This window comes from Nematolebias whitei, chromosome 1, assembly GCF_014905685.2.
Source record: "Nematolebias whitei isolate Nwh7 chromosome 1, NemWhi1, whole genome shotgun sequence".
Taxonomy (NCBI): domain Eukaryota; kingdom Metazoa; phylum Chordata; class Actinopteri; order Cyprinodontiformes; family Rivulidae; genus Nematolebias; species Nematolebias whitei.
This window is the reverse complement of record NC_056498.1, coordinates 14,059,519-14,072,554: the sequence shown is the minus strand read 5'-3', so window position 1 is coordinate 14,072,554 and position 13,036 is coordinate 14,059,519. Positions and strand designations below refer to the sequence as shown.

At 41.7% G+C, this 13,036-nt stretch overlaps 1 protein-coding gene across 1 annotated transcript; it reads right to left on the bottom strand.

Annotated features, from left to right (window-relative positions):
• Positions 1 to 4,153: 4,153 nt before the first annotated feature.
• On the bottom strand, positions 4,154 to 9,311 carry tada2b (transcriptional adaptor 2B). Its single transcript, XM_037682493.1, has 2 exons — positions 8,991 to 9,311; positions 4,154 to 5,410 (listed from the first exon to the last, which is right to left on the bottom strand). The coding sequence occupies exons 1-2, from the start codon at positions 9,258 to 9,260 to the stop codon at positions 4,214 to 4,216; spliced, it is 1,467 nt and encodes a 488-aa protein (XP_037538421.1). The 5' UTR covers positions 9,261 to 9,311; the 3' UTR covers positions 4,154 to 4,213.
• Positions 9,312 to 13,036: the final 3,725 nt, after the last annotated feature.

The window sequence follows — 13,036 nt, the reverse complement described above, 5'->3', positions numbered from 1 at the left end:
CTTTTTTGTTGTTATATACCTGGATGACTGAGAAAACAAACTTTGTGCATTTAACGAGTACTTACATTTATTATCTGCACTTTTGATACATTTGTTTGCATATGTGCAAAAAATGAATCAACTAAGTGATACAGGACGGTCATCATGTGTTACTGCTGGTGCCAAAGATTTAGAAAACACTTCATTGTTCTTAAAAAAATCTTTATTACTAAAAATAAAAAACCTGACAAAATACTGTACACACAAGTCCCTACATATACCCTTTACTCAGTTTATATTACAAAACATTTACATCACTGGATGACCAGTCACCTTATAAAATTATTTTGTTTCATGAGCTTCAGTCAAAAACAACCAGGAACTATTGATTAATTAAGAAAATATTAAATTCTCCAACACCTGGAAGTAAGAACTGGACAGAACGTTAAACACAAGTAATCAACATTTTGAATCATTGTAAAATATTCATGTTTCCCCAGCACTGAAAAAGATGATTCTTCCTCTGGTTGCCATGACGATCCTCAGGTGAGGGTGGATGCTTCACCTTTCCCACCCATATTTTTATGTTGTCGGTCCAGGGAGTTGATCCGGCGACCTTCCAATCACAGGCCCACCTTCTCTAGCCTCTGCACCACCACTCCCTCTCTCTGTATACAATAAACTTTCAAAATAATGTACAAATAAGACCCAAAGTTACGTTTCAAACCACAAATTGAAGCAGTTTGATTCATTTATAGAACAAGATGTTTCGTAGTGTTTTATTACCGTATTTTTCAGACTATAAGACGCATCTACAATCCTTTAATTTTCTCAGAAATCGATCCAGTGCGCATTATAGGTAAAAAAAATACAGTAAGTCAAGTTGTGAAAACATTAAGAAGGTATTTGTCCAAGCAGGAGTGAAAACTGCATGTGATCATCTTATTTTTACTCAGTCACATTTGGCAACTCTTCATTTTTAGTTTGTGCACTTTTACTTGGTTACATTTTATTGTTTTAATCAATTTGCCTGACTGAGGTGCGCTATTAGATCCTTCACTTTACAAAAGATTATTAGGACTAAAGTGACAATAGTCCAAACTATCAGTGCAGAGGCTGATTTTATACACTGTAAATGGACAACCAAAAAAAAGAAAGCAAACCTAAATATTGAGAGCAGATGCTACAAGTTCCTGAAAAGTTTTGTTTAGCTAAAGACACATTCATATTCCTGCTTTAAAGAGCATATCTTTCACGTCTTCCTTTTGATTCCAGTGAACTTTCTGCTGGAGAGAAAACCACGTTGCTCTTTAACGAACACCATGGCTTCAGTTCAACCCGGCTAAATTACAAATCTATGAAGAGTGAACAACTCAGGGGTTTAGATCCTGGCCTCTAATGAGAGAAGAACGATCTTTGAAATAAAAGCAGCTCTCTACAGGAACCTACATTTAGTTTGAGTACCCGCCACCATGTAAAGAGGGCAACCGTGATTTCATGTACTAGAGATGCACAATATTATCGGCATGGTATCTATCGGCTGATATTAGCGATAAAGTTAAATATTGGACAATGGCCATTCCATCAAAATAACTCACCGATATAAAGGTGATGTTCTTGTATGACAACCCAGTGACATGATGACCGCAGCGCCAGAACGTTATGACGTTGTGTGTGTCGTGGAGTTTAGATTTGTGAAAATTTACAAATTTGCACTGTTCGAGTGATGTCATTGTGTTAGAGAGTAAATGTCATGAATAAATTTGACATTAAACATAATCCAAGTTGAAGCGTTACATCATTTATGACATCTGCATTGAGTAGCAGGCCAAACTGACAAAGAGCATGCAGAATAATCTAGTATTTTAATTACACAGCAGAGAAACTGTGTAGTCTCTGTAAGTATTCTAGGGGGAAAATATCGGTATTGGTATCGGATATCGGCCAAAAAACCAATATCGTGCGTCCCTATCATATGATCATCTAGTAGAAAAATGTCTCATGAACCACTCGACGTAATAAATGGACGTACATCCACAGCTAATACGACATTAGCAAACACAAAAATGGTCATAACCAAGTCGTTTTTGCAAAACGTGAGCTCAAGTTTGGTGCGGTTGCAGCCAAACGTCATCCCAACACATACCCAAAGTGCCAAGATCTGTTTAAAACTGGCGTGCATGAGGCAATCCTGCAAGGAATGCTACTTTTTAATTTCACCAGTTTTACACCACGAGGACAACAAAACATTCAAAGCTGTAACAATCTGCTCCTCTTTCTGTGAAACAGCTGTGGGGAACACTGGCTGGAGCAACAAGCCCTGAAAGACGTTCATCTACACAAACATGAGTCGGATCCAACAGTTTTTAGGCACATTACAACACAGCAAGAGTCACGTAGTTCTAGGTACGAATCAGGATTTATAAAAGTTTTAATCAATGGGACAACCATTGTCACAGAAATGGTTTCAGCATCAAACTGTCTTGAAGGTTAAAGGAATGACATGAAGGCGGCGAGTCTCTGGTTGTCAAACACAATCTAGTTCATTTTTGTTCAATGAATCACAAATCTTTGATCAGGATCGTTTCAATTTGGTATTTTACCAAAAGCTTAACATTTAGCTCAAAATATCCTGATGCATGCTCAAAAATCCAGGTATAAAAATCGAACGAGGTTGAGTCTAGGGGTGCACCGACTGCAGTTTTCTGGCCGATCACAGATTTCTAAAAAGTCTGACCTGCCGATTCTGATTTAGTTTAATAAGCAACACTGTCAGGAGTTATAAGGTCACAATGCACCTTCAATTTTCTTCTTTTTTTAGTGAACAATATCCTAGAAACAATACACACTTGTCACGAGGTAGTGAAATATAAATGAACTTTAGACAATTGTTAAAACTACAACAACAAAAATTGGTAAAATCGGTTTTCATGCTTTGACCAATTTCTGATTTCCCAAAATTAAAGACATCAGGGCCGATGAATCGTCCGGACAATTTATCGGTGCACCCCTAGTTGAGTCAAGTCTTTTGGACAGATTCTTCTTTGTTGAAACGTTTCGTCTTTTATCCAAAGGACTTCTTCAGTCTGAGGAGCTGCAACAAACTCAGTCTTATAAATAGCACCTTCTCCATCAGTTTGTTGTTGACATCCAGAACTAGCTGTTCACATGATGAAAGAGCACCATCAGCCTAACAACTGATCGTTAGTGCCCTGATGGCCACTTGCTATTCACAGAAGGCTGAGTAATACTAACAGCAATGAAGGTGAATGTACCTGGTGAGTGAATGTATGAAGGCGAGTGACCTTCATTTTTGAAGGTCACTCTTTCAGGGATGAAGATGTTCACATCCTTGATAGAGGAACAATGGTTTGAGAGAGGAGTAAAGGAGGCCATCTTTGTGAAAAGAACCCATCCATTATTAAATAAGGGCGGAGCCTCCATGTTCAACTGTCCCCCTCTTACAACGCTGTTATTGCTAGTATCACTCAGCCCTCTATAAATAGCAAGCAGCCATCAGGGTGCTAACGATCGGTCGTTCGGTTGATCCTTTTGCAGGTGAACAGCTAGTTCTGGTTGTCAACAACAAACTGGTTGATCCACTCTGAGAAGGTGTTATTTATAAGACTGAGCTGAATACAGCACCTCAGACTGAAGAAGTCCTTTGGATAAAAGACAAAACGTTTCAACAAGAAGAATCTGTCCAAGACGACCTGATTTAACCTCGTTAGCCTTGACATGTAGCCTTACCTCTAATTTAGCAAACGTACCGAGGACAATCTCAGACATTAACCATACTCGTCGGCCTTTCTCAGAAATGTTTCTTACAAACCGACCGACACCCAAACGCTGTTACAGGAGAGATCGGTTCAGTTTGTGTCACATTAACAGACCAGCTGATGTTCAGAAAAACAGTTCCCCCAGCAGGACACGGCTGCTAAATACTCACAGGGATTTACGGTTTTCATGGTTCCAGAATTAATGTTGGCAGAATGTTTTTTGGGAACAAAGAAATATCTTTTTTTTTTCAAATGCAAAAATATAAACTTAGATATTTTTATTTTTAAACTTTGAATGAAAATATATATTTGTTATCCAGTGGGACATCTAGTTTTTTATTAGCAGTGTACATATTCACAAAGTCAGCGGTGAAAAAATAAAAAGATCCCAGTTTTCTGCGACGGCCGACGTCTGTTCAGTCTCAGCAGCTCATTCTTCCCGTGATGAACTGATCCTACGAAGCGTCTCTGGATATCCAGCCGCTCTCTGTGAGGAAGGTGAGGATGCGCTTCTTGAGGACTTTGTCCAGATAGCTGGGCAGCCGGCTCTTGGCCGGGATGCCCTGCCGCTTCTGCAGGTGGTCCTTGATGATGATGGTTTTGACGGTGAGGTAGCGCGTGGGGCTGAGGTTCAGAGAGTTACACAATACCTTCTCCCGATCAGACAACAGCTCAAAGCCCGTTAAATTCTCTATGGCTGCAAACTCGCCATCTTTACCGTCCTCTTTGAGCCCACCCCCCAGCCCTCCCCCTCCTCCCAACCCAGCCCCACCGCCCAGCCCCATCCCAGAGCCAAGTCCAGCTGCTCCGGAGCCGCAGCGTTTGGAGGCCACCACGCTTTTGTTCTCCTTGCGTTTTTCCCGTTTGTGGCGCGCCGCCTCGTACTCTGCAGACTCCTCCAGGCGTGTGATGCCGTTGCGGCGGTAGCGCTGCAGCTCGCGCACCTTCACCCTCAACATTCGCTCTTTGTGCATGTTCTCGAAGAACTCCTCGAACTCACGGTGGGCCATGAACTGGCAGAGCGCCCGAAGCCTCACCCGCTGCTCCTTCTCCTCTTTTGTAATCTTTCTCTTAGGCGTGCTTGGGATGGGGCTGGACCCGGATCCTGTCGTAGCGGCTGATCCGACAGCTCCTGCTGCTCCTTGTCCACCTGCTCCAACAGAAGCTCCTACAACTCCCAGACTCCCCGGTTTCTCCTTCTCCTTGTCCTTCTTGTCTCGGCCGAGGAACACAGGCACCAGGTTGTAGTCCCGAGCGATGTTCTTGCGCCGCTGGCGCTCCCTCAGCTTGCGCACATACATGTCTACATGGGCGCGTTTCAGCTCAATCTCAACGTCCTCATCATCGTAGTTGACCGACAGCCCGCTGATGAGCTTCTCTGCGTCCTGGTCGTACTCAATTTCGTAGTCGTCGCGCAGCGGCATGTAGCCAAGCTGCTGCTGCTCCACCAGACTTATGTCCAGCGGGGGGAGCGGGGTGGTGAGGCTGGGTGACAGGGGCCCCCCGCTGGGACAGGTATGGTCTGTTACTCTGTTAGGAATGCTGTCAGGGATGCAGGCTTTGCCCAAGTTACCGTGGATGTACATGGTGACATAATGCTCCATGACTTCCTGAGGAGTCCGGGACGCTCCGACATGAGCCGCCATGTCCTCCTGAGACAAAACCAACAAGTCAGAACAAAGGAACACGGAGAAAAGAAGAATCAGAACGAAACAGGATTTTCTTGCATTAAATTTAACAGTAGGAATCAACATGGCACCTGGCACATTTACAGCATAGACTACTGTATTTTCCAGCCTATAGTTAGTTTTTTTTTGTATAATTTACATGCCCTGCGACGTATACACCAAAGCGATGTACTTAGGGAGTTTTTCCCCATATTTATAAACCAATTTTTGGCTGAGATGTGACCATTTTCATTCATTCTGACTGAAAATATTGAACACTACCATTTTCAGCCACTAGATGGCAGTCGAGCAGTATGGCATGCCATCGTGTCATGAAATAGGTAAAAGTGGCTATTAATGACACAATCAGCTTAACATAGACTGCAGGTTCGTCCAGCTCCGGGATCATGCCTTGAGCAACTGTCAAATCAGCTGCATTTCGCTGCGCCGCCCCGGCGAAATGCAGCTGATTTGACCGTCAAAGTGCATTTATTAAGGAAAAGTTCAACTGAGACACACTTTTACTATAATTTCGAGCACACAAATAACTGTTTTTAAGTGTTAATCTTGTTAAATTCTTGTTAAAGTTCTTCTGTGCACGTTCCCACAGCCACCATTTGACAGCCAATCAATTTTTGGCACAACACTGGCCCACATTTCAGGGTCGTCAGCGGTGACGCATAAAAAACGCGACGCGTCAGCGGTGATGCATAATAGATGTGACTTATACAGCGAAGCGACATGTTTATTTTTTCCACTTTATCAGACATATTTGGACTGATACACGACTTATAGGGCAGTGCAATGTTTACGGTGAAAAATACAGTAATATCTGCAACACATTCAGAGGCAAGTTGTTGTCTGTGGATAGGTACAGTGGTTCTTAAAAATCTGTGAATCCATTAAAATTTTCTATATTTCTGCATCAATATGAACTAAAACATCATCAGATTTTCACACAAGTCCAAAAGTAGATAAAAAAAAACAGTTAAACAAATGAGACAAAACTATTATACCTGGTCATCAATGATGAAAATGATCCAAGATTATATATTTGTGAGTGGTAAAAGTATGTGAACCTTTGCTTTCAGTATCTGGTGTGACTCCACCTGTGCAGCAACAACTACAACTAAACATTTCCAGTAACTGTTGATCAGTCCTGAACACCTTGGAAGAATTTTGTCCCATTCTTCTGTACAGAACAGCTTCAACTCTGAATGTTGGTGGTTTCCTCACATTAACTGCTGCTTCAGGTCCTTCCACAACATCTGGATTGGATTAAGGTCAGGACTTTGACTTGTCCGTTCCAAAACATGAACTTTATTCTTCTTGAACATTCTTTGGTAGAACCACTTGTGCTGAGGGTCATTGTGTTGCTGCATGACCCACCTTCTCTGAGATTCAGTTCATGGACAGATGTTCTGACATTTTCCTTTACAATTCTTTGATAAAATTCCGAATTCATTGTTCCATCAATGATGGCAAGCCATCCTGGCCCAGATGCAGCAAAACAGACCCAAACCATGATACTACCACCACCATGTTTCACATATGGTATAAGGTTCTTCTGCAGGAATGGAGAGTTTTCCTTTCTCCAAACATAACACTTTTAATTTAAACCAAAAAGTTCTAATTTGTTCTCATCTGTCCACAAAATATTCTTCCAGCAGTCTTCTGGTTTGTCTATGCGGCAGCACAACGGCTCAGTAGTTAGCACTGTTCCCTCACAGCAAAAAGGTCCTGGGTTCAATCCCCAATTGGACCTGAGGTCTTTCTGTGTGGCGTTTGCATTTTCTTCACGTGCTTGCGTGGGTTTTCTGGGTACTCCAGTTTCCTCTTACAGACCAAAAACATGTTATTCTGCCTTCAGGCAGTCAGTCAATGTGAGAGAGACCTTCAGTCGTTACAAGTTACACTGGGCTCCTTTGTGACCTCGACGACTTAGCCTTGCTCTTGAAGTGATCTTTGTTGGTCCATCACTCCTGGGGAGGGTAACAATGGCCTTGAGTTTCCTCCATTTGTACACAATCTGTCTGACTGTGGATTGGTGGAGTCCAAACTCTTTACAGATGTTTTGTAACATTTTCCAGCCTGATGAGCATCAACAACTCTTTTTCTGAGCTTCTCAGAAATCTCCTTTGTTCCTCCATAATCCACTTCCACAAACATGTTGTGAAGATCAGACTTCTTCTTCTTATTGGGGTTTTATGGCGGTGAGCAAACAACTGAAAGGTGCATGGCCGCCACCTACTGGTGTGGAGTATGGACTGGATCAAAAGATCAGACTTTGATAGATACTGTTCTTTAAATCAAACATGGTGTCCACTCACACCTGATAATCATCCACTGATTGAAAACACCTGACTCTAATTTCACCTTCAAATTAACTGATAATCCTAGAGGTTCACATACTTTTACCATCACAAATATGTAATACTGGATCATTTTCCTCAATAAATAAATGACCAAATATAATATTTTGTCTCGTTTGTTTAACTGGGTTCTCTTTATCTACTTTTAGGACTTGTGTGAAAATCTGATGAAGTTTTCGGTCAGATTAATGCAGAAATATAGAAAATTCTTAAAGGTTCACAAACATTCAAGCACCAGTGTACAACTGCTCAGTTTTCAATTTAAAGTTTTGCTGTTTATTTTTGTGAATTGTGTTTAAGCCATGTTGAACTTTAAGTTAAAACTTTAAAGTTAAAAATTGTTAATGAGTTTTACAGATTTTTTTACAGAACGTTCATCTGAAAGTTGATGGCGTTACTGTAACTTTTGAAATGTTTCAAATTTTAAATATTTTGCAAACTAAATCTTCTTGCTCCTACAGTTCTTTGTACCTTCTTACACTCTCTCTTACTGCAATAGGACGTGTGGTTTTTTCCACATACTTTAATTCTCTTCAAAATGGACCTGAAGGTTGTTGTTTTTAACTAGTCATAAAAAGTCATGTGTGAAAGTGATGTCTTCTGCTGCTTATGGCTGAAGAATTCTTAATATATAGTTTCATTCAGGCACTGGAAAACTTAACTTGAAAGTCAAGGGAGTGACAGACACAGTGTCTGGGTTACCATGGTGACCATAATGAGCAACAGGCAACAACTTTAACACTTAGTTTGATCTTTGCACTTTCTATAACAGATATGCATCAAAGTGTAGAAGTGTTTTTGTAAAAACTTAAATTATAACAAAGTCGTGAGCAGTAGAGCATGGCACTGTTCAACACCTCTTCAGCAATGACCCAATTTTGTTATTAACAAAATGCATGTTCTGATTTTAATTTTACAGTAAATTCCAGCTCTTAAACCCCCTATTCTGACTCATATTATGGATTTATTTCGTGCTGTTAAATATAAAATTAAGTAAGCCCCTTTGTTTTAGAAGTAAAAACAAGAATGCTAATATTTTGCTAACTTTTAGGACTGTGTAAATTAGTTCGAATGGTGTTTATTTATATTTTTAAATCACTCACATTGTAATATTTTTCTCCTTTTCGTCCGTAAATCATAATATCCACTTAAAATAGAACTTTTGTGAGTTTGTGTAAATAAAAGTTCTGTACCCAGTTTCCAAATCCATACTGCTCGATGGCATCGAGCAGCGACTGCTCTTCCCTGCTGCTCCATCCTCCCTCCGCCTCGGGACCCCAGAGTGAGAATAGACCGCCGTCGACCTGCTGGTAGCCGTGCCATCTCCGGTGGTTACCGATTTCCGCCCCCGCCGAGAAGCACTCCGGGCACAGCTCTATATCAGGGCAATCGGTGCAGCGCAGCCGCAGGTTTGTAACATCCGCGAGGCAGTTAACGCAATACTTCTTCCCTAGGTCGGCCATCTTGCCTGGCGGCTCTCGCTTCTTGTTGTAGCAGGCAGATCTTCGCGCATGCGCGGAGCGAGCCTAGACGCTTCCATCGACACGCCCACCGTCCTCATTATCATTCATGAAAGGGAGCCGGTGATTGGCTCTCCAAGCTAGTTACCAGGGCAACAGAAACTAAACGAACAGTTTTCATTGACTAACAGCACAAGCCCTTTAACTTCTTTAATGAATTCTCATAATATATATATACTTTTTTATACTAAAATATGAATCGTGAGTTAGAGCTCAACGAAAAGGAGAAAACAACTGTTGTTAATGGTCATGGAGGTGAAGAAGACGATGACTCGGCTGAAATATCAAATGAAGGAGAACTCTCTGCCAGTAGGAAAGTCACAGAAGGCCTCTTTGTTGACGGAGCAGCCACCTGCGTGCCAGAGGAGAGCGCTGCTCTCAGGAACATCACCACGAGCAAAGACTTGGCTGTCATGATAAACAATGAACAACTGCTGTCACTTGACCAAAATGATGCTGTTACCACCGACACCAATGATGGACCTTTGAGCTTAAATGTCAAGACCACCAGTCCAACACTGGAGGAGACAACAGAGATCCCTGCCGCAGCTCTGGACAAAAAAGATCTCAAGGAGTCCATACAGAGGCTGAACAAAGAGCGGGACCAAGCCAGCCAACAAAACAGACTGCTGCAGGAGAGGGTGGTGGCAAGGTTTCTATCAGAGCCATCCATCTCTGATGGTCACCTGGGCAGGGAGAGGCTTGAAGCTGAGCAGAAGCAGGAGTACGAGAGGAGCGTCCAGCTCCTGACTGAGCTGAAGCTGCAGACCAGCACTGCTTCAGCCTCGGCCCAGCTGCAGGCTGATGAGCTGCGGCTGCAGGAACTGGACAAACTCAGTCAGGTCGGTGTTTGTGCAAGATCTCACTCCTTCATGTGAGCTACTTCTAAATATCTCGAGAGGTTTTACGCAGTTAACAGGCTGCTGACTCGTTCTTTTAGTACATTCTGCGTAAACTGCAAGGCATTTTGAGACCTAATTCTCGCATTCACAGCTGCATATGCAGACAAGATGACATGATTTTACTTAGTCTTGATTTTATTTGTTATATTTTAAGTTATGGATATCCAGGGCCATGGACCCCAAATCTAAAGAAAAGAAAAACATGTTACTGCAAAGTAAAGGTTCACATACTTTTACCATCACAAATATGTAATATGGGAAAATTTTCCTCTATAAATTAATGACCAAGTATAATATTTTATCTCATTTGTTTAACTGGGTTCTCTTTATCTACTTTTAGGACTTGTGTGACAATCTGATGATGTTTTAGGTCATATTTGTGCAGAAATATAGAAAATTATAGAGTTCACAAACTTTCAAGCACCACTGCATGTTAGGTGTAAAAACTGACCACCACTTTAGTTTGAGGAAACTACGCTGTCTAGTTTGTATATTGCTTTAAAGTATATCCAACAAAGTTCAATCAGGTCATCTGGGTGTTTCTTTTTTGTTGAGACGTTTCGTCCTTCATCCAAAGGACTTCATCAGCCCGAGGAGCCACAACAAACTGAGTCCCACAAGCAGCACACCCACATAGTGGACCAACCAGTTTGATGGTGATAAGATAGTTTCTAGAGTCCGCCCTCTCCCCCGTCCACTCCTCTGAGGCAGCCATAGTCAAAGTGGTTCAAAACATCAAAGTCCATGCTCAATAACGCAGGTAAAAAAAAAATCCAGCAAAGTTCAGTCAGGTCATTGGGACAGTTTCTTTTTTTTATTTTATTTTTTTTAGACATTTTGTCCTTCATTTAAAGGACGTACGAAGGATGAAAAGTCTCGACAAAATAAATAAATCGTCCAGATGACGTGACTGAACTTTGTTGGATTTTCTACCTGTATTATTGAGCATGGACTTCGATGCTTTAAAGTATAGTTTCCTCAAATGATTGGGGTGGCTGAAGACTACCGGTAATTTAATGAAGAGGGGCCAAGGCCACCAATAGCCACCCTCTGGCTCCGCTATTGTGCCTGGTGGTGGATAAAATTGCTCTCGCCAGGATCTGTCGCTGCCTCAGACAAACAAAAAATAAACCACATAAAAAATGACAACCTTCCTCTTTTCTTCCACACAGTGTACCCACATGAATATCTTGCACCACAAACATCAATTCTCTGCTTAATTCCAGCGCAGAAAAACACTCATCTCGAAAACTACAAAACATTCACTATTCAAGTCCCTCAGCGACAGGGGACATCAGCACACCGCTTGTTATTTAAACTTTGTGAGAGAGCTCAACTTACTGGGTAAAAACATCTCCGTGTTTGTTCAGGTGGAAGAGGAGCGGCGAGCGCTGGCGGCTCTGAAGGAAGCTGCAGCTGTGGGCGCGCTCGGCCGCAGCCTGGGGAAAGAAGCAGCTCGGGCCAAAGTACAGTCCGTCTTGAGAGCAGAGCAGCTTTTACAGGATGAGCTGATCAAGGCTCTCCTTCAACACTCCAAGCTGAAGTTCAGAGTCGGCAGGCTGGAGGAAAAGCTCCGTAAGAAAGAGGACAGTGACTTGAAACAGATCTTCTTGGAGCAGCAGCAGATCCTGAAACTGGAGAAGAAAAAACAGGCTGAAAAGCCGAGTGACAAATCACGACAGCTGCAGACGGAGATCAGCAGCTCCTTGGAGGTGAGGCCATGAATCCAGGTGCAGTGTTTGCTCCTACCGTATTTTCCGTCGTACACGTCGCGGCGCCCTAAAAGTCGCATCACTACAAATATGTCGGATAAAGTGGAAAAATACAAAAAATACGTTGCTTCGCCGTATAAGTCGCATCTATTACGCGTCACCGCTGACCACCCAAAATGTGGGCCGGTGTTGTGCCAAAAATGGATTGGCTGCCAAATGGCGGCCGTGGGAGTGTGCACGGGAGGAATTTAAAAAGAATTCAACAAGAGTAACACTTAAAAACAATTATTTGTTTGCTCGAAATTATAGCAAAAGTGTGTCTCATTTGAGCTTTTAAGTGCACTTTATCAGCTGCATTTCAAAAGTCGATACGCGGAAACATGAACACGCAGAGGGCGACTCACTGTCCATTTATTCGACATTTAACAAGATAAACTGATTTTTTTGCTACTTTTCCTTTTAATTATCCTTTTAATTACCATTTTATTTTCCCTTGTTTCAAACAAAATCAAATTTGTACGCATCTTTTATGATTGTCTATTGTTGTCGTTGTTGTCCACTGTTGTCACCATCTTTGTTAAAACCAGGTCTCTCTTGTAAATGAGTCCCCGAGGCTCAGTGGGATTAACCTGTCTAAATAAAGGTTGAATGAACGAAAAGATGACAGTTGCAGTCTGTGGCAAGCAGATTGTGTCATTAATAGCCACTTTTACCTATTACATGATACAACAGAATGCCTTACCACTTTGCTGCTACCTAGTGGCTGAAAATGGTAGTGTTCAATATTTTCAGTCAGAATGAATGAAAACAGTCATATCTCAGCCAAAAATTGGTTTATAAATATGAGAAAAAATCCATAAATGTGTCGCTTCGGCCAATAAGTCACATGGCATGTAAATTATGCAAAAAAAACAACGACTTATAGGCCGAAAAATAAAGTAAATAAAAAATAATGCAATGAGAATGTCTTAACATGGTTAAATTAGATTAATCTACCTGGATTATTGAGCATGCATCAGGACAAATGATGACAATGGTTTGTCGAAATATTTCTGAGCCTGTGTATTTATGTAAGAACAGAATTAGACCTATTATATATATATAT

Coding starts and splice junctions, on each gene's coding strand:
- tada2b (XM_037682493.1), bottom strand. CDS start 9,260: ATGGCCGACCTAGGGAAGAAGTATTGCGTTAACTGCCTCGCGGATGTT. Junction 5,411..8,990: donor AGTATGGATTTGGAAACTGG/GTACAGAACTTT, acceptor GTTTTGTCTCAG/GAGGACATGGCGGCTCATGT.